Source organism: Schistocerca serialis, chromosome 12 (assembly GCF_023864345.2).
Source record: "Schistocerca serialis cubense isolate TAMUIC-IGC-003099 chromosome 12, iqSchSeri2.2, whole genome shotgun sequence".
Taxonomy (NCBI): Eukaryota; Metazoa; Arthropoda; class Insecta; order Orthoptera; family Acrididae; genus Schistocerca; species Schistocerca serialis.
Genome location: NC_064649.1, coordinates 79,966,460 through 79,991,493, shown reverse-complemented (window position 1 = coordinate 79,991,493; position 25,034 = coordinate 79,966,460). Strand labels below are relative to the sequence as shown.

Below are 25,034 nucleotides of genomic sequence, written 5' to 3'. Positions count from 1 at the left end.
CAGCCTTGGCAACACATGGGCTCTCTCGACAGCCAAATGCATTTAGTCCAGCATGTCTCTATCGCTAGTCCTTTATTTTATACCTATTATGCAGGTGTCAGTTTTTTTAGATGCACGTACCGGCTCCAAATGGCAGAGTAAAGTCTTTCTTGATGATTTTTCCATCAGTGTCCAAAAACCTCTCAGGCCTGAAGGTGTTTGGGTCACCCCATAGATCTCCATCCATGTGCATGCTATATAAGCACGTTATCACAATGGCACCCTGCAACACGAAAGGCACATGTTCAGTTTCTTCACGCAGTGTATTCACTTATAGCTTGCATACAAGGAGGAAATTATTATTTTGACACAGACATCACTCTCAAATAAAAGTGAGGCACCATTCATTAGGATGTAGCAACAGGCTTTCAATATTCACTGAAGCTAAAGCCTGTAATGTAGTCCCTTGGATCATGTTAGTTATTGTGAAAGAATGTTGTTCCAAAGATGACAGAAAGAGGCTCAAAACGAAAACAACAATGCGCTCTGGTGTGCAGAACTGAACACTGAAAGTAGCTTTCACATGATGTGCCACAGCCAAATAACATATTTGGATGAAACTTGGACCACAGTAAAAAGAACTGCTACAGCATAGTACACAAAGTAACTGAAAGAAACACACAATGAGACAGCAGAAATGATACTTTTATTCAAAGACAATAATGACACTGGTATCATTGCAATTTATGATGGTCCTCTTGGCATTACACAGGGTAAGAGATGGTTCTTAATGGGGTGTGTGATCACCACGGACAGGAACACATTCTCTGCAACATACTGGCTGCACAGTTGGTAAGGAGTTCTTGTCATAAGGTGTTCCATTTCTTCACCAGCACAGCCGACAACAGTTGGATGTCTGTTGTTGCATGTGGATGTCCTATGTCATTTCAACACATTCCACACGTGCTCGATGAGATTTCAGTTGGGAGAATGGCCAGGCCAATCCACTCCCTGAATATCTTCTCATTACAAGAGCTCCTTCGCCTGTGCTCTCTGATGCAGTCACACTTTGTTATCCATACAAATGAAGTCAGGGCAGAACACAGCCCTGAAAAGGAAAGGAGTACTATATCACTGTAACACTGACTGGTATCTGTACCCTGTTCAAAGATCTGCAATGGTGCCAAGAGCAAAGGATTGGGCCAGTGTGAGATAGGGCCCTCGCTCTTCTCAGATGGCAGCAGATTTATTATGTGCTGGTCTTCAAATCTTTGAACACAGTACAGACACCAGTCAGTGTTATTGTGACACAGTACACTTCCCCATTCCCGTATTTTTGGGGGTGCATTCTGCCCTGACTTCATTTTTATGTATGACAAAAGTGCAACCACAACAAAGAGTGCAGGTTAAGGAGCTCTTGAAATGAGAAGATCCTGGCCATTCCTCCAACTTCAATCCCACTGAGCACATGTGTAATGCACTGGGAAGATGTATTGCAGCATGTTCACACGCATCAACAACCATCCAGCAGCTGCCATCTGCAGTGGTGGAGGAGTGGAAGTCCCCACCACAAGAACTCCTTACCAGCTTTGTCACCAATGTGGGCACAGGTTGCAGAGAATCCATTGCTGTCTGTGGTGATCACACACCCTATGAAGCACCATGTCCTGCATTTTGTAATCCGTGATAAATGTGACTACAGTTTAATTATTGTCTTTGAATAGAAGTGTCATTTGTACTAATTTCACTAGTGCAGAAATGTTACTATTCAGTGGAAGAATTCATACATGACAACCTGAAAATTTGAGTAGGAGAGAGCAAATACTTAGGACTGTTAATCTTAAAAGTTTGTTACTTTTGAAGAAAAATTATTAACTGCTTAATTAAGTAATTATTCAGCACTGTATATTATATTACTGGTATTATAAGGAAAACTGTAAACCATTTTTTGTGTTTTGACGAGTCTCCTATACTTTAAGTCAATGGCTTGAAATTGTATGTTACAAGACAATAATCTTCTATTTCTATTCCTTTAGTTAGCTATCTTCTGTGCTATAATGTAGCATGTTCTTTCTACGTATGGTTCAAGTTTCATTGAGCTGTGTTACTTGGCAGTGACAAATTATGTGAAAGTTACTTTTGTCCTTAAGTTTTGCACACCAGTGTACAATCCTGTAAACATGAAACAGGATGCACAATCTAAACTAACACTTGTTAATCAAAACCACTTTATACTAATATTTATATAAATGAATGTTTCTTATCTGAAATATGAACAGACAGGTATGTGAGGCCAACAAAAATCTGCAATTCTTACTGTTTATTGTCCACGACATAACTAATACCACAATACTGACTGTGTTAGGAGTAGTTTGTTTGGAAATACTGGAAGATCTTGGATGGAATAACAATATGAATTACGACAGACTGATGCTCACTACACAGTGAAGTGGTTGAGCAGTAGACAGACACTTTTAAAAACAGTCTAAGTTAAAGGACAGTCATGCACGCACAAGCCACACACACGTGACAACTGTAACCTCTGGACATTGAGTCACAACTGCAGTGAATAGCGAACTCAGTTGGGGAGGATAACAGGGTTACAGAAGTGGTGTTGGGTGGGACCCTGAGGTGACAGCTGCCATCTGCGTGTGAATTATGCATGTATGAATGTGTGTGCATTTTTATAAGTACTAGTTAGTTATATATTCCACAGATCATTTGAATGATACTTTTATCGAAATAATGTGAAATGAGTCAGTTTGCAGGAGATGTATATATGATGTGATTAGTGCGAAAACTTAAAATAAGTTTTTTCTTTCTTTTTTTTCTTTTTCTTTTTTTTTTACAGTTTGCCAGTTTTAAATAAAAATTGTTCAGCAGATATTATTTTAGGTTAGATTTAAATTTTCCTTTACTACCTGTCTGACATTTTATGTTTTGGTGCAAACAATCCAAGATTTTTCTTCCTGCATGTTGAACTCCTTTTTGAGCCACTGACTGATTTAATAATGGGCAATGAAGGTCATTTTTCCCTCTAGTGTTGAAGATATGGACTGTGATTCTCAAATTGTGATAGATTATTTATGATGAATTTCATTGGTGCATATATGTTCTGTGATGGTGCAGTTAAAATGCCTAGCTGCTTGAAGATGTCAAGACCAGATATTACTCTTACTGCACACTTTTGTGCAATCAATACTTCCTTTCTAAGTGATGAGTTACTCCAGAAAATTATTCCGTAAGAAAACTTGTGTACTCAAAAATCTGACACCACAAATAATTATTTGTTTTAGGAATTACATCCTCATTTTCTTCTTCATAAAGCAGCAGATCTTATCTTACTTCAACCTTGTATAATTCAAGAAATTATGTCTTTATCTAAAGTTATTTGTGTGGTAAGAAATCCAGAATTTTTTAATTTTAAAATGTAACTTTTTAAAAGATTCAGTTTTACTGTCCTGTTACCCTACATCTACACCTACATCTACATCTACATTGATACTCCGCAAGCCACCCAACGGTGTGTGGCGGAGGGCACTTTACGTGCCACTGTCATTACCTCCCTTTCCTGTCCCAGTCGCGTATGGTTCGCGGGAAGAACGACTGTCTGAAAGCCTCCGTGCGCGCTCTAATCTCTCTAATTTTACATTCGTGATCTCCTCGGGAGGTATAAGTAGGGGGAAGCAACATATTCGATACCTCATCCAGAAACGCACCCTCTCGAAACCTGGCGAGCAAGCTACACCGCGATGCAGAGCGCCTCTCTTGCAGAGTCTGCCACTTGAGTTTATTAAACATCTCCGTAACGCTATCACGGTTACCAAATAACCCTGTGACGAAACGCGCCGCTCTTCTTTGGATCTTCTCTATCTCCTCTGTCAACCCGACCTGGTACGGATCCCACACTGATGAGCAATACTCAAGTATAGGTCGAACGAGTGTTTTGTAAGCCACCTCCTGTGTTGATGGACTACATTTTCTAAGCACTCTCCCAATGAGTCTCAACCTGGTACCCGCCTTACCAACAATTAATTTTATATGATCATTCCACTTCAAATCGTTCCGCACGCATACTCCCAGATATTTTACAGAAGTAACTGCTACCAGTGTTTGTTCCGCTATCATATAATCATACAATAAAGGATCCTTCATTCTACGTATTCGCAATACATTACATTTGTCTATGTTAAGGGTCAGTTGCCACTCCCTGCACCAAGTGCCTATCCGCTGCAGATCTTCCTGCATTTCGCTACAATTTTCTAATGCTGCAACTTCTCTGTATACTACAGCATCATCCGCGAAAAGCCGCATGGAACTTCCGACACTATCTACTAGGTCATTTATATATATTGTGAAAAGCAATGGTCCCATAACACTCCCCTGTGGCACGCCAGAGGTTACTTTAACGTCTGTAGACGTCTCTCCATTGATAACAACATGCTGTGTTCTGTTTGCTAAAAACTCTTCAATCCAGCCACACAGCTGGTCTGATATTCCGTAGGCTCTTACTTTGTTTATCAGGCGACAGTGCGGAACTGTATCAAACGCCTTCCGGAAGTCAAGAAAAATAGCATCTACCTGGGAGCCTGTATCTAATATTTTCTGGGTCTCATGAACAAATAAAGCGAGTTGGGTCTCACACGATCGCTGTTTCCGGAATCCATGTTGATTCCTACATAGTAGATTCTGGGTTTCCAGAAATGACATGATACGCGAGCAAAAAACATGTTCTAAAATTCTACAAGAGATCGACGTCAGAGATATAGGTCTATAGTTTTGCGCATCTGCTCGACGACCCTTCTTGAAGACTGGGACTATCTGTGCTCTTTTCCAATCATTTGGAACCCTCCGTTCCTCTAGAGACTTGCGGTACACGGCTGTTAGAAGGGGGGCAAGTTCTTTCGCGTACTCTGTGTAGAATCGAATTGGTATCCTGTCAGGTCCAGTGGACTTTCCTCTATTGAGTGATTCCAGTTGCTTTTCTATTCCTTGGACACTTATTTCGATGTCAGCCATTTTTCCGTTTGTGCGAGGATTTAGAGAAGGAACTGCAGTGCGGTCTTCCTCTGTGAAACAGCTTTGGAAAAAGGTGTTTAGTATTTCAGCTTTACGCGTGTCATCCTCTGTTTCAATGCCATCATCATCCCGTAGTGTCTGGATATGCTGTTTCGAGCCACTTACTGATTTAACGTAAGACCAGAACTTCCTAGGATTTTCTGTCAAGTCGGTACATAGAATTTTACTTTCGAATTCAATGAACACTTCACGCATAGCCCTCCTTACGCTAACTTTGACATTATTTAGCTTCTGTTTGTCTGAGAGGTTTTGGCTGCGTTTAAACTTAGAGTGAAGCTCTCTTTGCTTTCGCAGTAGTTTCCTAACTTTGCTGTTGTACCACGGTGGGTTTTTCCCGTCCCTCACAGTTTTACTCGGCACGTACCTGTCTAAAACGCATTTTACGATTGCCTTGAACTTTTTCCATAAACACTCAACATTGTCAGTGTCGGAACAGAAATTTTCGTTTTGATCTGTTAGGTAGTCTGAAATCTGCCTTCTATTACTCTTGCTAAACAGATAAACCTTCCTCCCTTTTTTTATATTCCTACTAACTTCCATATTCAGGGATGCTGCAACGGCCTTATGATCACTGATTCCCTGTTCTGTACATACAGAGTCGAAAAGTTACTATCTTTTACATGTACACAAATGCATCACTTTCCTGCAAAATATTTTAGTTAGTGCATATTTCAAATTCAGAATTTGTGTTTATGGCAATTTCTCAGTGGACAAATAATCACAAACAGTGAGGAAAGTCTGCACCCCCAATATTTGCATATAAAAATAGAGCCCACAAAAAAAGTCATTTAAAGAGTATACTGCCACTTGTTAATCGAAATAGCTTCATGATCTAATATGTAATGGTATTACTTAAAATTCCTATTTTTATGTTGTTATTGAATATGTACTAACTCTGTACACCATACTATATTTTGTAAAGACTTTCCTACAGCAACTTTTAACTAGGCATGATGCACAGTGCCACAGTCTGTTTTCATTTTGCTGTCAATCATAATATTTTAAAAAGTCAATCTCAATTAGAATCTGTTTAGCATTCAGTTGATAATATTTTGTAAAGTCAACCTCAGTTTAGCCTGCAATGAGTAGTTACCGGTACAGTCAGTCAGTAAAGTTAGTTAGTTATGAGCAATTTTCAACAGCACTTAATTTGTGAAGTTTATCTGTCTTAAAATGGCATGGAATAAACCACAAATATCAATGGATTGTAAAATACCTGAATTCATTTTAATCCTAATTATCAGTACCTGTACACATGACCTGATAATCTGGACCTTGAAAAGGACAGTACTACTTGTAACAATGAGAATGGCTAAATTACATCACGGCAATATTTGAAAAGGTAACTATACTTTCATATATTACGATTGTACTACTTCTTTGTTGTTGTGGTCATCAATCCAGAGATTAGTTTGATGCTGCTCACTATGCTAGTCTATCCAAGCCTCTTCATCTCTGTGTAGCTGTTACATCTTATATGCACTTGAAAATTCTTATTATATTCACGGCTTTGTCTCTGTCCACAATTTTTACTCCCTATATTCCCTCCATTAACAAACTATTCCTCGATGCCTCAGGATGTATCCTGTCAACAGATACCTTCTTTTAGTTATGCTATGCTATAAATTTCTGTTTTCCAGAATCCTCACTAGTTAATCTATCTATCTAATCTTCAGCACCACATATTAAAAGCTTCAGTCTCTTTTTGTCAAAATTGCTTATTGCTTATCTGCTTGTGTCTGTAGATGTGCGAATGGATATATATGTGTGTGTGTGTGTGTGTGTGTGTGTGTGTGTGTGTGTGTGTGTGTGTGTGTGTGTGTGTGTGCGCGCGCGAGTGTATATCTGTCCCTTTTTCCCCCTAAGATAAGTCTTTCTGCTCCCGGGATTGGAATGACTCCCTACCCTCTCCCTTAAAACCCACATCTTTTTGTCTTTCCCTCTCCTTCCCTCTTTCCTGATGAAGCAACCGTGGGTTGCGAAAGCTTGAATTTTGTGTGTGTGTTTGTGTTTGTTTGTGTCTCTATCAACATACCAACGCTTTTGTTTGATAAGTTACATCATCTTTGTTTTTAGATATATTTTTCCCACGTGGAATGTTTCTCTCTATTATATATATATGTCCGAAAGAACAGACACCATATCCATATCTATATAAATATATATAGTTCTGGCAATACGGGCCATGACCTCCTTCTTCTGTGCAGATGCACACATATTCCCCGAACTCTTACAGGACTTGGAAAGAGTGTCTTCCACAAGTAATGAGTGTGTTGGGGTGGGACACTACGGATGTAGTGTGTGGATGTACAAGGTGAGAATGTGAGTCTCGTGGGAGGCATGCGCGAGATAGTCCCTGCAGTCGCACTATCCTCTGTGCCCTCGGTGGCTCAGATGGATAGAGCGTCTGCCATGTAAGCAGGAGGTCCCGGGTTTGACTCCCGGTCGGGGCACACATTTTCACCTGTCCCCATTGATATATATCAACACCCATGAGCAGCTGACGGTATTAATATAATTCTAATTTCAAAAATGTATATTGCTACAGAAGCAGGAAAGCTCAATTTTCTTGTTTATTCACATCAAAAACATCCAACTTCAGCATTCATGTAAAATTTCAGGTGACAAGTAGATTTTTTTATTCAACATATTCAGTACAAAAAAACAAACACATAAAAAAGACTCACTCTGGGCACACTGTAACCCTGGAGGGTAGTGTCTTCCGTGGCCTTATGGAAGACGGAGAGAGGAGTGAGGGTTCGGATCCTCATTGCCTCCCGTAGCGTGGCTTCTGTGTAGGGTAGGCTGCAGGATGAAATAAGCATAAGCACTAGTGTTTTCATGTGATGCCATTTAAAGTGAATTTGAAATTTAGCAGCTGATGGCAGACTTTAAAAAAAATATTAAATTCATTGAAATTACTGGAGTATTGCAGCTCTGTATGGGACCCCTACCAATTTCATCTGATTTAGACATGGAGGATGTACAACAAAGGTTAGGAAGATTTGTCCGTGGAAAGTCTGAGCAACACAGTAATGTCACTGCCACAATAAAGGAGCATAAATGGAACTCAATGGAAAAACAAAAAAAGGTATGTAAAAAACAAAAGGCGGTTGCAAGTTGCATTACACAGTATGGTATCAAAAATAAGTTGAATGTAAAGAAATGGAGGATTAGCCAAACGTTAGACCATTACCACAAAATAAATGTGCTACACTGCAACAAGTTTGGGGCAGTTTATGTAACAACAAAGACCATATTATGGAATTACAGTTTACTTTCTTTCTTGTGCAGCAGTTGGCACAGTTCGGCACAGCCAGTAGATGGCAATCCTTACATTTGATGTCAAATAAATATATAAACAAGCCTGTGAACTGATTTCTTTTGAGAAAGAAAGGGGAAGGGGAGTGGAACAGTTTACTAAGAGAGGTCTAAAATCCCTGGCCTGGGATGCTGCTGTGTTTCAGGAAAAAAATGTAATTGGTTCTGCCAAAGGATTAAATGCATTTCAGCAATTGTATATATTAGAATAATTTGTATAACTAAAAATGTATATTGCCACAGAAGCATGAAAGCTTAATTTTCTTGTTTATTTACATCAAAAACATCCAACTTCAGCATACAAAACACACACATATACATACAATATAGCACATACAAACTAACTGCTGATTTAAAATTTGAAGACAATGGCACATCTCACAGGATAATGGCTACCCTGGTATAATATTCTGAACTTCAGAATGACAGTCACTCTCATAAACTAATGCTAATTTGGAATATGAAGAGTACACAAAGAATGCTGAAACAAAAGAAATAAAGACAAAGTCAACAACCTGACTTTAGACTGAATCACTACAATTTCAGAGCTTTAAGACATCAGGTTATCTAGCAATCCTGACATAGTCTACACTGGTATAAGTGCTCTGTAGTTCATTGAACTCTACAATCACAAAGGGTTGATCACGAGAAATAGCCCTATTTCTGCAAACTGTCTTGTGGCTTTGCAATCCACGCAATGATTGTTTGATGGTGTCATCCAATGGTGTTCATACCTCGCCTTCCCATACAGATAATCTGAACATGTCTGCCGGATAGCGTTATCTGTTGCCTTCATGAAACTTTTCCTGGATGTCAGTCTTGGAGGAGCAGGACAGCGACCATATAATGGGTGTTCATTGGAGGCAGATATCTTTCTCTGCATATAGCTACTCCATACATGATGTCAAGAGTGGAAATTCCAAATAAATAGAGCAGTTTATACCATGGTTTAGGTTTTATAAATCCAATAATGAGTCTATATGAGTCATTAAAATCAATAAACATCTGTTTAGTAAGGGCATAATTGTACCAAACAGGGGTAGTATATTTACCTGATGTGTAACCCAAAACTAAAGTTGCACTTTTAACTGGTTTTGCTGGAGCAACCCAGGATGTACCCATAATTTTGCTCCTTGAAAGTCAATGCACAGCCAAAAGTGCCTCCCATGATATTTGGGCTGGAAACTGTGTTCCAACTGCACTCCTCTTCAAGTGGCTTGAAGTTTCCTGAGGACCTGTCTGTCCCTAGACGGGATGTCTGTCCAAATACGCTATTACTGAGTTGAACGACTGCTTGAAACATGTACAGCATCATGAATGCAGGCTAGGTGGGGCAGTGTTATACTATGGTTGACATTCACCCAACTCCCATTGTATCTGTGGCAGTAATCTAAGGCATAAGAAAGCTGTGGGCTACGTGAACATTCATTGTTGACCACTTATATCCATTCTCCTTTGGTGATTTCTCCAATGGCGATAGCATCATCCAGTGTGATAACTGGCCACGTCACAAGGTCAGAATCATGCTACAGACATCTAAGGAGCACCGTAGTTATCTTCAGCTGATGTCCTGGCCATCCATTTCTTCCGATCTGGGCACAATGGAACACATCTGGGATGCCAGCTATTCACCCACAAACCACTCGAACAAGGACTTATCACCACTTTTCCATCAATCCACAGTACAATTTCAACCCTGATGTTGTCGTGGGTCAACAAGGGAACACACAGATGTAGTCTGCTGTTGAGCTCCATGTTCAACAATGTGTGCTGAAAGGTGATCTCTGAAAATATTTTGCATACACCAGCAATACATACTGTCATATCTGCCACCTAACCCACTATACAATACAAGTTCTGTGACGAGGCATGGTTCAAATGGGTCTGAGCACTATGGGACTTAACATCTCAGGTCATCAGATGAGAACTTAGAACTACTTAAACCTAACTAACCTAAGGACATCACACACATCCATGCCCAAGGCAGGATTCAAACCTGCGACCATTGCGGTCACACAGTTCCAGGCTGAAGCACCTAGAACCGCTCGGCCACACAGGCTGGAGATGAGGCATGGATGTTCAAGACCTTGCACCAACTTGTGGTTACACTATCCTTCAACCACTTTCCATATATTCTCTAACCATTTCTGAGAATCTCAGTCCTAGATGCCAGATCATAACAGTCTGCCATTTGTCAAAGGTATATTTGGTGTCCGTTCTTTGCCAGTGTAGGCTTTTGTGCATAACTGGCCTCTCAATTATGTCGCATAAATGTTTGATGGGATTTTTCTCGGGTGATCTGTGTTGCCAAATTATTCATTCAATGTCCAGGATGTTCTTCAAATCAGTGATGGCACACTGTCATCCATAAAAATACAATTGTTGTTTTGGAACATGATGTCCATGAATGGCTGCAAATGATCTCCAAGTAGCCAAACATAAATATTTCCAGTCAATGATCAGTTTAGTTGGATCAGAGGACCCAGTCAATTCCAAGTAAATAGAACACACACCATTATGAGGCCACCACCAGCATGCACAGTGCCTTGTTGGCAACTTCGGTCCACGTCATTGTGCAGTCTGTGCCACACTCAAACCTTACCATCAGCTCTTACTGACTGAAATGGGAGTTCATCTAACTAGGCCACAGTTTTCCAATCATATACGGTCCAATCGATATGGTCATGAGCACAGGAGAGGCACTGCAGGCCATGTTGTGCTGTTAGGAAAGGCACTCGCGGTGGTTGTCTGCTGCCATAGCCCAATGCCAAATCTCATTGCACTGCCCTAAGGGATATGTTTGTTGTACAGCCCAAATCGATTTCTGCAATTATTTCACACAATGTTGCTTGTCTGTTAACACTGACAAGTCTACACAAATGCCATTGCTCTCTGTTATTAAGAGAAGACCATTGTTGTCCGTGGTGAGAGACAATGCCTGAAATTTGATATTCTTGACATGCTCTTAATACTGTGGATCTCAGAATATTGAATTCCCTAACAATTTTCGAAATGGAATGTCCCCTGTATCTAGCTCCAACTACCATTCGCATTCCAGTTGTGTGGCCATAATCATGTTGAAAACTTTCTCACATGAATCACCCACACACAAATGACAGCTCCGCCAGTACACTGCCCTTTTACATTTGTGTACACGATATTGCTGCCATCTGTATATGTGCATATTGCCAACCCATGAGCTTTGTCACAGTGCACAAATAGTATTCAAAGGTTTTCAACAACATTAGCCACATTGACCGTCAAATGAATGAATGGTAACAGGTGAAAATTTGTGCCAGACCGAACCTGGGGAAAGGTTGCGTCAACTGCCTTGTCATCCGAGCACACTTCCCATCTGACCCAAATTCCCAGCTTCTCACGCATTACTAGCATAGTGTCACCTACCCATGAACCCCTCACTTGCCATTTCGGACATGTCTGCAAGAAGACACTGACACCTTATTTGTAAATGTTCAAGTACCAGACCAGCACAAATTTTCACGTGTTACAATCAATTCATTTCAATGCCCAAATGTGACTAACATAATTTGCTTATGTTAGTAGATTTACCCATTTGCAGCCAGTGTTTTCATTAAAATGATTCACTATTCATCTCTGCTTTACTCACTGTGTCATGTGCCCACAACATCAGCAACTTACCGGGTGATCAAAAAGTCGGTATAAATTTGAAAACTGAATAAATCACGGAATAATGTAGATAGAGAGGTATAAATTGACACACAGGCTTGGAATGACATGGGTTTTTTTATTAGAACCAAAAAAATAGAAAAGTTCAAAAAATGTCCAACAGATGGCGCTTCATCTGATCAGAATGGCAATAATTAGCATAACAAAGTAAGACAAAGCAAAGATGATGTTCTTTACAGGAAATGCTCAATATGTCCACAATCATTCCTCAACAATAGCTGCAGTCAAGGAATAATGTTGTGAACAGCACTGTAAAGCACATCCGGAGTTATGGTGAGGCACTGGCGTCAGATGTTGTCTTTCAGCATCCCTAGAGATGTCGGTCGATCACAATATACTTGCGACTTCAGGTAACTCCAAAGCCAATAACCGCACGGACTGAGGTCTGGGGCCCTGAGAGGCCAAGCGTGACGAAAGTGGCGGCTGAGCACACGATCATCACCAAATGACGCGCGCAGGAGATCTTTCACGTGTCTAGCAATATGAGGTGGAGCGCCATCCTGCATAAACATTGTACGTTCCAGCAGGTGTTTATAAGCCAGGCTGGGGATGATGCGATTCTGTAACATACTGGTGTACCTCTCACCTGTCACGGTAGCAGTTACAAAACCAGAATCACGCATTTCCTCAAAAAAAAAAAAAAGGCCCGATAACGGTAGATGTGGTAAATCCAACCCATACTGTGACTTTCTCGTCATGCAATGGAGTTTCCACGACAGTTCAATGATTTTCGGTAGCCCAATTTCTGCAGTTGTGGGCACTGACAGACCCTCGGAGCGTGAAATGAGCTTCGTCGGTCCACAACACATTACTCAACCAATCGTCATCTTCCGCCATCTTTTCAAATGCCCACACCGCAAATGCCCTCCGCTTCACTAAATCGCCAGGTAACAGTTCATGATGCTGATGGATTTTGTACGGATAGCATCGGAGGGTACGCCTCAGTGCCAACCAAACAGTAGTGTATGGAATGCCGGTGTGACATGCGACTGCACGAGCGCTGACTTCCCCGTGCATAGACGAACCCGCTACAGTCTCCATTTCTTCCGAACTGTCTCAGCAGCATTGTGCATTGTGCTCGGTCGGCCACTAAGGGGTCTATCGCCTAAACAACCCGTGGCTTCAAGCTTCGAAATCATTCTCACCACAGCTGCTTTTGTCAACGGACCTTTACCCATTCGAATCCCCTTCCTATGGCGATAGGATCGTAACGCTGAACTAGCACATTCCCCATTCTGATAATACAGCTTCACTAAAAGTGCCTTTTCAGGTAACGTCAACATGCTGCGACTGCTGGCACATCTGATTCTCTCTCTCATCACAGCTCCTTTTATACATGATTGTCATGTGCAGTCACTGACGTTTTGCTGTCCAGTGCCTTCTGTCGGGCATTTAGTGAACTTTGTTTTTTTGTTCTAATAAAACCCCATGTCATTCCAAGCATGTGTGTCAATTTTTACCTCTCCATCTACATTATTTGTGGTTTATTACTGACTTTTTGAGCACCCGGTAGATACAATCTTGTGATGGGCAGCAGTCAAATTTTTTTGGTTCATCAGTAAATGTTTGGCTGTTTAATTATGGAATGATCATCGTACTAATAAGTATAAAGATAAAATGTGACGAGATGGGCGTAGTGTGCTCATCCTGACTCACTTGGGCCGGTCGTCCAGTGTGGGGAGCCTCCCGCGACCCACGACTGCATCCAACTCATCCTGTACCTTCTTCTGCACCCCCAGGTGGTGAGATGTGAAGAGGAGGGCCCACGTCAGAGTGGCCGGCAATGAGGAGGCAGTCGGGAAGAAGAAGTCCAGCAGAATCAGGGACAGCTGCTCCGCTATAACAACCAGCCATGTGGCTCCTCTAAATCTCCAAGATATGATGATATGTTACACACCATCCAATGTTTCTACCACACTGCTGGCATCTTACTTAGATTGCTGAATACCACTTTTAACTGTTATGCGACATGCGTTCAAAAAGTAAGAGAAATTTTGTAATTTCACATATTGTAACAGCCAGATTCGCATGATTTTTTTTTTTTTTTGTTACTGTTCTGGTAAACATGTCCGAAAACTATCTGTACAGTTAACTGCATGATAGTTTTTGGAAGAAATCCCCTCTGCCATTGTCAAGTACTTGACTGTTGCATGGACGCCCCTGCTGTGCTTATATAGTCGCACCTTTGGCAGTGACGTCACTGGTTCTCAGTCCTGCACCATATACGAGGGCGGTTCAGAAAGTAACCCCCGACTGGTCACAGTGCGGGTTGTGGGGGGAGTAGCGACGCCATCTGTGCGTTCACGCACTCAACAGGTCAGTCGGCATCAAGCCGTGGTCGAGTGAACGTCGTACCTGCGCTAGTTTAGTTTTTGTGGCAGTTTGAAATGTGTGCTGCAATAGAAAACCCCGCCAAATGTGAAGTGCGTGCTGTCATAAGGTTTTTTACAGCCAAAGGATATTCTGCAGCAGCTATTCATCGTGAGCTTTGTGCCGTGTACAGACCAAGAGTTATGAGTGAAGGAGTTGTCCGTGAATGGGTACGTTTATTTAAAAGTGGACGAGAAAACGTTCATGATGAAGAGAGGAGTGGTAGACCATCATTGGTGACTGACGAACTCATTCAGGCAGTTGAAGCAAAAGTTCGTGAAAATCGACGTTTCTCAATGTCGGAGTTGTCTACTGGTTTTCCACATATTTCTAAGACTCTCTTGTACGAGATAGTGACAGCAAGATTGGGTTACTGTAAGTTCTGTGCACGATGGGTGCCCAAAATTCTTACCGACCACCACAAAACTCAAAGAATGGCCTCTGCATTAGACTTTCTGTCACGTTATGAGGACGAAGGAGAACCATTGTTAAACAGAATCGTGACCGGTGACGAAACCTGGATTAAGTACGTGAACCCTGAGACAAAAGAACAATCAAAGATGTGGGCACATTCAAATTCGCCTACCAAACCAAGAAAAGCCTCGCAAGATTTTTCTGCCAGAAAACTGATGGCAACGGTGTTTTGGGATGCCAAAGGGGTGTTGTTGGTTGAATTCATGGAACGTGGTACGACCATTAATCAAGACGTGTACTGTGAAACAATAAAAAAGTTACGATGGGCTATACAGAACAAACGCCGTGGTATGCTGACTTCCGGTATTGTTTTTTTGCACGATAACGCCCGTCCTCACTCTGCTCGCAGAACAACGGCCCTTCTTGAGTCCTTCAAGTGGGACGTTATCAACCATCCACCTTACAGCCCAGACCTGGCGCCAAGTGATTATCACCTCTTCATGCATTTGAAGAAATGGCTCGGGTCACAGCGGTTTGATGACGATGAAGAGCTCAAAGATGCGGTCACAGGCTGGCTCCAGGCACAAGCGGGTGATTTTTATGCAGAAGGAATTTCAAAGCTTGTGAAGAGATACGATAAGTGCCTCAACCGCTATGGAGACTATGTAGAAAAATAGTGCAAAGATGTAGTTGTAAGATGTATATATTAAAATATTTAACTTGGTGTATTTTTTTAAATCAACCGGAGGTTACTTTCTGAACGGCCCTCGTATAACAATGTTTTGGTGGTGCAACCAACACAGCTGCTTGAACTCCCCAATCACAGGCTGCAATCCACTGTCTTTTCTTGCGGGTGTCGTCCAATATTTTGATCTCCGGTGCTTTATTTATTACACTGTCCCAGAAACTGTTGGTCCATTTAATAATAGAAATGTTCTCAAATGCAATTCAGTGGCCATTTTTTGGTGCATGTTGCGCTACAGCTGATTTTTTGGGACAGTGCAGGTAGAAACACTTTCATGTTCTATGCAGCCCTGTTCAATAGCGCAGACAGTCTGACTGACATAAAACTGCCCATACCTATATGTTATTTGTATATTCCAGGTGTTCTGAGGCCTTGATCACCTCTTGCAGGCTTCATTAGCTGCTAGACCTTTGCTAGGAGACTGTGTGATTATTAGATGGTGAATTGCAGCCAAGTATGGCTTGGGATTCTCTGATTGGGCAGTTGAATCAGACACAGCAGTTGCACCACCCAAACATTACCCTGTATGGTGCGGAATTGAGCACCAGTAATGTCATTGGTGACAGCATGGGTATATAAGCCTGGCAGTGGCACCCACACAACAGTCAACCCTTGACAATGGCAGAAGAGATCTCGGCCAAAGGCTTGTGGGCAGTTGACACAATTTGAAACTCGAAAATATTTTATTAATGGATATCACCATGAGAGCAGTATTAATGATATTGCATGTTTGAACAGTGGAAACTCCAGGTAGGAATATCAACAATGTAGGAAAAGACAGATGGCTACTTACTTTAAAGATGACACATTAAATTGCAGACAGGCACAATTGAAAGACACTTTTATGTGGCTTTCTGCAATTTAATGTGTTCTTCTTTACAGTAAGTAGCAATGGGTGTTTAGTATTTGGTCAGCTGTCCAGTTAATTTCTGGTGTGAAACTTGAGTTCCTCCCAGTGTAGAGCACAGTGCAAAAAAATTGAAACCCACCATAATATGACAGAAAGAAACATACACACTTAAACAACTAGTGCCACCGTACAACCAGAAATGATCACTGTGAATATTAATTACTGTGAATAATTACTGCGGATATTAATCACCAGCAGGTGGGCAAATAGCATTAACTCTGTCTCTTTGTTATTTGACCAAGGAGAGAGGAGTTTAATTTTAGGCAAAAATCCCCATCTTTTTATAAGGTCACATGCTAATTAAATTTCAACGACACTACTCCAATACCAGGAAGCACATACCAGAATCTGTGTGCTGTTATATTCTGGCGTGCACTTCCAGAAGTTACTATTGTACAGTTATCACTGACACATAGAAACATTATGTTTTAGGTACAAAATTGTGCATGTTCGTGAAAAACAATTCCCTTTTTAATGTATCTAACATCAGGGTATCATATAACAGTTCATCTCCAAACCCTGCTAGAAGAAGTACAGTAGATGAGATTGAATCAACTGTGACTGGCAAAGTTCATGGCATGTTTTAGGATTACTTTAACTGGGTGGTAAATGAAAATAATAGTAATTGTGACACTGAAGAAACAAACATGACTGCACGTGGGGCTGACTATTATCTGAAGCCAGATCGAATCAGGTGCAATTGCGGTTCATTTATTGGTGGGTTGCTAATGTGGGAAACTACCTGCTTTTGACATGGAGTTTGCCAAAATTTAGCTTTCAGTGGCTTGCAGCAACGTACACTGGGTGCTCTAAAATTCTTATTACAAATTTCTAAGGACTGTGATGACGACTGACTAGAAAATATTAACTGAATTCGAACCCATGACCAGAAACGTACAATCATTTGAAAACTTTTGTAATGCAACCACTTTACAAATAATTTATTAGGCATGACCCAGTACATTACTTGTTTCACAATTCCACTAACCACAGAAACAAAATGGAAATTTAATCAATTTTCACAGAGGGGGGTGGCATTCTAATCCACTACATGTAAAGTTCGACCAGTGGCGCAGCGAACTTAACTGGCAACCTGAACACAACACCTCATTGGAGCCCATTCATGCCACCACCGCCACTATTCGTCTCCCGGAGTTCGACCTACACTTTACTGACACCGCCCCCCCCCCCCCTCCCCACTCCCGTTCCAGAAACACATGACAGTAATATAATGTATAGAATTTACTATGATAATAATATAATACATATAATAATAGAATGTACTGCCGACTTTAAATATCTGTAATATAGGCTATTACGAATATTCACTACTCATTTAAGCTTGTACAAAGTACTATACTGTTTTTCGGGTGAATACGAAGACAGGCTCAGGTTAGGCTTTAATTTGAACCAAAAATCTTCTTAAAAACCATCAAAACCTGGATTCGATTCGGAAGTGCTTCTGTGTGAGTGGAAAAACCGGACATACTATCATGCAGATTTAGTTAAAAAGATAATATTTATTTTACGTGTTTGTACAACTGTTTTAAAACATACAGTTTCTTAACAAAATAATAAAATATTTATATCTTGGTTAATAATAATAGTATAATATTATAATACATTGAGACAAATAAGTACTGTGTATTCATTTTTCTTGCCATTGATGAAGTAAAGTAATCAATTACGTCACGAAAGTAGATCATTTCGAATTTTTCCTCTTTCCACACTTAAAAATGCTGCGTCACAAGGCGATATTGTCCCATCGTTGATCGTAAACAATGTGGAACTGAATTTCAATTTGCTGAGCGAACGTCCACAGCTAGCAACTGATAGTGATATCGTAAAGAGTATTTGAAATTCGATTCTCAGTTTGGAGAAACATCTCCTCTATACGAAATTATAAAGGTAAGAAGCTCCGGTGGAGTTTTAGGTTAAATGTCTGCGGAGAAACATCTTGCAGTCATATATTTCGACTCAGTTATAGAGTTCTGTTCCATTAAAATCTGCATTATGAAATTCACCCAAATTTATAATGTTCTTGTCAAGACTGTTATCACCTTGCATTGTTTAATAAATTTTCAACGTCCAGTAAAAACAGAATTTGGAATTAAGGTCATACAGTCGTGTACTTATATCTTGCTGCTTTTCATAACGCGAGAAATTTCACTTTCTGCAGAGAGGCCAACATCAGTAATCAGTTCTGCGGGTATTTTTCGGTTTCTTTAAGACGGACTGTTATATCAGTACCCCATTTTTCACACAAGGCCTTAGCCATTTGTTATTGCCTCTTACAGATCTCGTCTCGAATTTTTGCAAGTTCAGTCGTTCATGATTCAAAATCTGGAACACTTCTCTGTTCATTTTAGGATCTTGTAAGCAGAACTGCATGTGATCAGCTCTGCTCAAGATTTAATGCCAGAAATGGACTAAAGCTATGAAATTCAAATTCTGTGTATTTTGCAATAAAATTGTAGCTTCACTTCTGATGTCACTTTTGCAGTACTGCACTCTGCTATTTTTTCTAATAGTACAAATTCTTCCCGCCCATCGACGACGCTAAGCTAATCGCTTGTGGCCTAGCGCTCCACCATGTTTCAGATTCATGATTAACAGGTTTCTTTAAAGCATTTTTTTTAATAATTCCCATCGTAATCTTGAACGTGAGAAAACACGTTATATCATCAATTACTCCAAAACGTTTTACAACGATTGGGTCAGCTGCAATAACTCCTACTAAATTTACGGAGTGGTTATTACAAATTACAAATGATGCTTTCTTTTTTCCTAATTATTTGTTGAACGCCAGATATGTGACCTGACATCACGGCAGTGTTGCCATAATACTGTGATCTACAGTTTTTTTTTAGTGAAATCTGATCGGAATTTTGTTTTTCAAAAGTCGTATTTTCAATTGAAGATGCGTCTTTCGCATGTATTTTAAGAAATTCCCAAAAATACTCATTTACAGAAACTACTCTGTTGGTAAAATCAGTACCTAAAGACGTGCGACATTCGATTTCAATGAGCGACATCAAGAGTCGAATCAAATAAAGGACTGTAATATTTCTTTCTTTTTATGTCACTTATTAGCTGATTTCGAATTATGGATGCCAGAAGATGAATAAATTCATGTGGAAGTACTAGTGATAGGTATGAGACGGTATTTCCATGACACTTTTAAGACGATTTGCGACCTACAATTTTAAGTAAAGCTAATTGGTTACCGACATTTGCACCAACTTGAAGTGCTAGATTTTAATATGACCACGCAGAGGAAGATTTTGGATGATCAGATACTTCATGAAAGCTAATATTCATTGGAATATAGTTCGTCTGTATATTTGTTTCCAATAATGCATCGATTCTAGTTTTATTAATTAACTTTCTATCTGTTTCTTTCCATGATTTGGACTTCTTTCACAACTAACCATTTTTTTTCATGCATTGACTAAAACCATGTGTAATTGCGAAAGATGTTTATGTAGCGGCATTCATTATGAAAAACTGTAGGCAAAAGTATGCTGCATTATTTTTTGGTCAATGTTATAACCAAAATCGGTTAATTTCAGTTCCTTCTTCTTCATTACCTACCTGTCAAAAAACCCAAGATTTTCGCATTAGACGATTAGCTGATGTCGCTGCTGCTTTAGACTGCATTCATTCTGAAATATACGAGATCTACGAATAATCACTTCTGTGTGAAGTTGGTTCGATATTACTGGAATATAATTACTGAATTTTAAAGAAGCAAAATCTTTAAGTTCCAGAACGTCTGGAAATACAGTGAATGATTTTGTTGAATTTTCTGTAATTTTGTTAGATATACACTCCTGGAAATGGAAAAAAGAACACATTGACACCGGTGTGTCAGACCCACCATACTTGCTCCGGACACTGCGAGAGGGCTGTACAAGCAATGATCACACGCACGGCACAGCGGACACACCAGGAACCGCGGTGTTGGCCGTCGAATGGCGCTAGCTGCGCAGAATTTGTGCACCGCCGCCGTCAGTGTCAGCCAGTTTGCCGTGGCATACGGAGCTCCATCGCAGTCTTTAACACTGGTAGCATGCCGCGACAGCGTGGACGTGAACCGTATGTGCAGTTGACGGACTTTGAGCGCGGGCGTATAGTGGGCATGCGGGAGGCCGGGTGGACGTACCGCCGAATTGCTCAACACGTGGGGCGTGAGGTCTCCACAGTACATCGATGTTGTCGCCAGTGGTCGGCGGAAGGTGCACGTGCCCGTCGACCTGGGACCGGACCGCAGCGACGCACGGATGCACGCCGAGACCGTAGGATCCTACGCAGTGCCGTAGGGGACCGCACCGCCACTTCCCAACAAATTAGGGACACTGTTGCTCCTGGGGTATCGGCGAGGACCATTCGCAACCGTCTCCATGAAGCTGGGCTACGGTCCCGCACACCGTTAGGCCGTCTTCCGCTCACGCCCCAACATCGTGCAGCCCGCCTCCAGTGGTGTCGCGACAGGCGTGAATGGAGGGACGAATGGAGACGTGTCGTCTTCAGCGATGAGAGTCGCTTCTGCCTTGGTGCCAATGATGGTCGTATGCGTGTTTGGCGCCGTGCAGATGAGCGCCACAATCAGGACTGCATACGACCGAGGCACACAGGGCCAACACCCGGCATCATGGTGTGGGGAGCGATCTCCTACACTGGCCGTACACCACTGGTGATCGTCGAGGGGACACTGAATAGTGCACGGTACATCCAACCGTCATCGAACCCATCGTTCTACCATTCCTAGACCGGCAAGGGAACTTGCTGTTCCAACAGGACAATGCACGTCCGCATGTATCCCGTGCCACCCAATGTGCTCTAGAAGGTGTAAGTCAACTACCCTGGCCAGCAAGATCTCCGGATCTGTCCCCCATTGAGCATGTTTGGGACTGGATGAAGCGTCGTCTCACGCGGTCTGCACGTCCAGCACGAACGCTGGTCCAACTGAGGCGCCAGGTGGAAATGGCATGGCAAGTCGTTCCACAGGACTACATCCAGCATCTCTACGATCATCTCCATGGGAGAATAGCAGCCTGCATTGCTGCGAAAGGTGGATATACACTGTACTAGTGCCGACATTGTGCATGCTCTGTTGCCTGTGTCTATGTGCCTGTGGTTCTGTCAGTGTGATCATGTGATGTATCTGACCCCAGGAATGTGTCAATAAAGTTTCCCCTTCCTGGGACAATGAATTCACGGTGTTCTTATTTCAATTTCCAGGAGTGTAGACATAGATTTGGATCTTCAGATATACTTGGGGTCCGCATATTCATTTTTAGAGCAGTGATTGTAACGAAAAAAAAAAAGTGTATCCGTATGTATCCGTTGCTAAAACCAACAGTACACGTTACAAACGTATCGTTACTGATTACTTTCGTTACCGACGATATTGTAAAACTCTTACGGAATCCAGCCACATTCATATATATATTGGTACTTTTATATATAGTTTATTCCTGAATCCGTTTGAAGCTGGTTTTATAATGAAATAGAAACAAAAAAAGCAGCAAGTTTAATTTATTTAGTGTGGAAATTAAAGATAGCCTTTTTACAAATGCAAGATATTACATATGTAATTTGAATAACTGATAAGCGAAATGAAACTAATGTTCTCAATTCTTCAGGTGACTAAATAAATTAAAAAAGGCATTTTGTGCTTTATTTCAAAGGAGGATCCCAATTATGAATTTACATGTAAAAGAAGCTATACCTGTCGATCATGGTGTGGCGAATTGCGTGTCCACGACTTTTTCTTTGGTTACATATGTAGGCTATATAACAACAGTCAGTCAGTAAATGTAATTTTGCCACAATTGTTCTTTTTTTCGGAAGAGTTGGGTTCAAGTTTAAAAATAAAATTTTTTCCATGCATTTCGACTTCGGGGAATTTCGCCTATCAGGCAATATTTGATTCGATTTGGAGAACGTCCTCTGACGGCGCTGGAATAGCCATGACAAGTATTTTTCTGCGAGGCATGACAGCTCGGGATAGAGTAATGCTTCCGCCTGTCACCATTTTAAAGGACACTAGTACCCACTTACTAACTTTTCTTCCATATATTGCGTCACTGAAATTATGCTGGTAGCAGATGTCGCATAGCTTGGCGTTGCCTTTGAATCGCATTCTTTCTAAATTGAGTCCTCGTCGTCAAAAGGAATGGCGATACGGACTCAGTCAACTCTATTTCAAGTGGTGTCCTTGAATGAATACCTTGTTTTTCTGATTCAGTTTTTAATGAACTTCCGCTCAAACGCATAACCTAAGTTCTATTACTACACTACTGGCCATTAAAATTGATACACCAAGAAGAAATGCAGATGATAAATGGCTATTCATTGGACAAATATATTATACTGGAACTGACATGTGATAACATTTTCACGCAATTTGGGTGCATAGATCCTGAGAAATCAGTACCCAGAACAACCACATCTGGCCGGAATAACGGCCTTGATACGCCTGGGCACTGAGTCAAACAGAGCTTGGATGGCGTGTACAGGTACAGCTGCCCAAGCAGCTTCAACACGATACCACACTTCATCAAGAGTAGTGACTGGCGTATTGCGACGAGCCAGTTGCTCGGCCACCATTGACCAGACGTTTACAGTTGGTGAGAGATCTGGAGAATGTGCTGGCCAGGTCAGCAGTCGAACATTTTCTGTATCCAGAAAGGCCCGTAAAGGACCTGCAACATGCGGTTGTGCATTATCCCGCTGAAATGTAGGGTTTCGCAGGGATCGAATGAAGGTTAGAGCCACGGGTCATAACACATATGAAATTAGCGTCCACTGTTAAAGTGCCGTCAATGCGAACAAGAGGTGACCGAGACGTGTAACCAATGGCACCACATACCATCACGCCAGGTGATACGCCAGTATGGCGATGACGAATACACGCTTCCAATGTGCATTCAACGCGATATCGCCAAACACGGATGCGACCATCATGATGCTGTAAACAGAACCTGGATTCCTCCGAAAAAATGACGTTTTGCCATTCGTGCACCCATGTTCGTCGATGAGTACACCATCGCAGGCGCTCATGTCTGTGATGCAGCGTCAAGGGTAACCGCAGCCATGGTCTCCGAGCTGATAGTCCATGCTGCTGCAAACGTCGTCGAACTGTTCGTGCATATGGTTGTTGTCTTGCAAACGTCCCCATCTGCTGACTCAGGGATCGAGACGTGCTGCACGGTCCGTTACAGCCATGCGAATAAGATGCCTGTCATCTCGACTGCTAGTGATACGAGGCCGTTGGGATCCAGCACGGCGTTCCGTATTACCCTGCTGAACCCACCGATTCCATATTCTGCTAACAGTCATTGGATCTCGACCAACGCGAGCAACAATGTGGCGATACGATAAACCGCAATCGCGATAGGCTACAATCCGACCTTTATCAAAGTGGGAAACGTGATAGTACGCATTTCTCCTCCCTACACGAGGCATCACAACAACGTTTCACCAGGCAACGCCGGTCAAGTGCTGTTTGTGTATGAGAAATCGATTGGAAACTTTCCTGATGTCAAGCACGTTGTAGGTGTCGCCACCGGCGCCAACCTTGTGTGAATGCTGTGAAAAGCTAATCATTTGCATATCACAGTATCTTCTTCCTGTCGGTTAAATTTCGCGTTTGTAGCACGTCATCTTCGTGGTGTAGCAATTTTAATGGCCAGTAGTGTAGATTCGTCTTTAAAAGCAAGCCTCTTAAAACTTGGAACTAATAGGACCCCTTTCGAAAGGACTGGATGTCTAGCACAGTTCGTAAACCAGTTATTAAACTCTGTAATTAGCTTAAGCACAATGTTCTTTGGTATTTCCGTACTTAAATTACTATATAAATTGTCAAATCCTCGCAATACTATCGGTGGGTGCTAGCGCCTGTGAAATTGGCACTTGCCATTGCGAGGACATTTTTTCTGTAAATTGTTTAAAAGACCTTAAAATTTAACAACTTCTAGTACAGATTTCCATTCAGTTTCAAGGAGATTTTTGACAGGATTGTGGAGAAGTCCAAGCGCCTCTTCAAAGGGGTTCTTGTTGAATAGAGGTCGTTTCCATCAGTGTGTTGTTCGACCTAGTGGCAACGTTCATTTTCAGTTTTTAAGGCTTTGTCCATGCCTGTGTTGCTCTTGCACCAAAATTAATTTTTTGTAGATATTGGACTTATGTGGAAATATTCTACGATATTTCCTGCTATGTATGATATTTTCAATGCTCTTAAGTCCCGAATGCACTATTAAATTGAATATGCACGACACAAGGCACATGTTCGCAGTCCGACAATCGAATCGCTGCTTTCATGTTAGGGGCATTATCTGTAACAAAGACAAATATTTATCTTGTGCTTCCTACTTACATAATAAATTACATAATTCCATTTCAATATAATCTGCTGTATTCCATTCATGACGTTCAAAATATCCTAATAATTCATACTTGAGTTTCCAATTTACAATATAGTGGACTGTAACTGCCTGATAG

At 41.4% G+C, this 25,034-nt stretch overlaps 1 protein-coding gene and 1 non-coding gene across 2 annotated transcripts in view; one reads left to right on the top strand and one right to left on the bottom strand.

The window, feature by feature from the left end:
- Positions 1-25,034, bottom strand: part of LOC126428353 (probable cytochrome P450 304a1) — a 124,983-nt gene that overhangs the window by 8,551 nt on the left and 91,398 nt on the right. Inside the window, exons 6-8 of the mRNA XM_050090284.1 lie at positions 13,744-13,924; positions 7,746-7,863; positions 121-262 (exon numbers count right to left, since the gene is read on the bottom strand). Of these exons, the coding sequence (XP_049946241.1) occupies positions 121-262; positions 7,746-7,863; positions 13,744-13,924 (441 nt within the window). The remainder of the gene's footprint in view (positions 1-120; positions 263-7,745; positions 7,864-13,743; positions 13,925-25,034) is intronic.
- Positions 7,437-7,511, top strand: Trnat-ugu (transfer RNA threonine (anticodon UGU)). Its single transcript has one exon. It is a non-coding gene; the product is annotated as a tRNA-Thr (tRNA).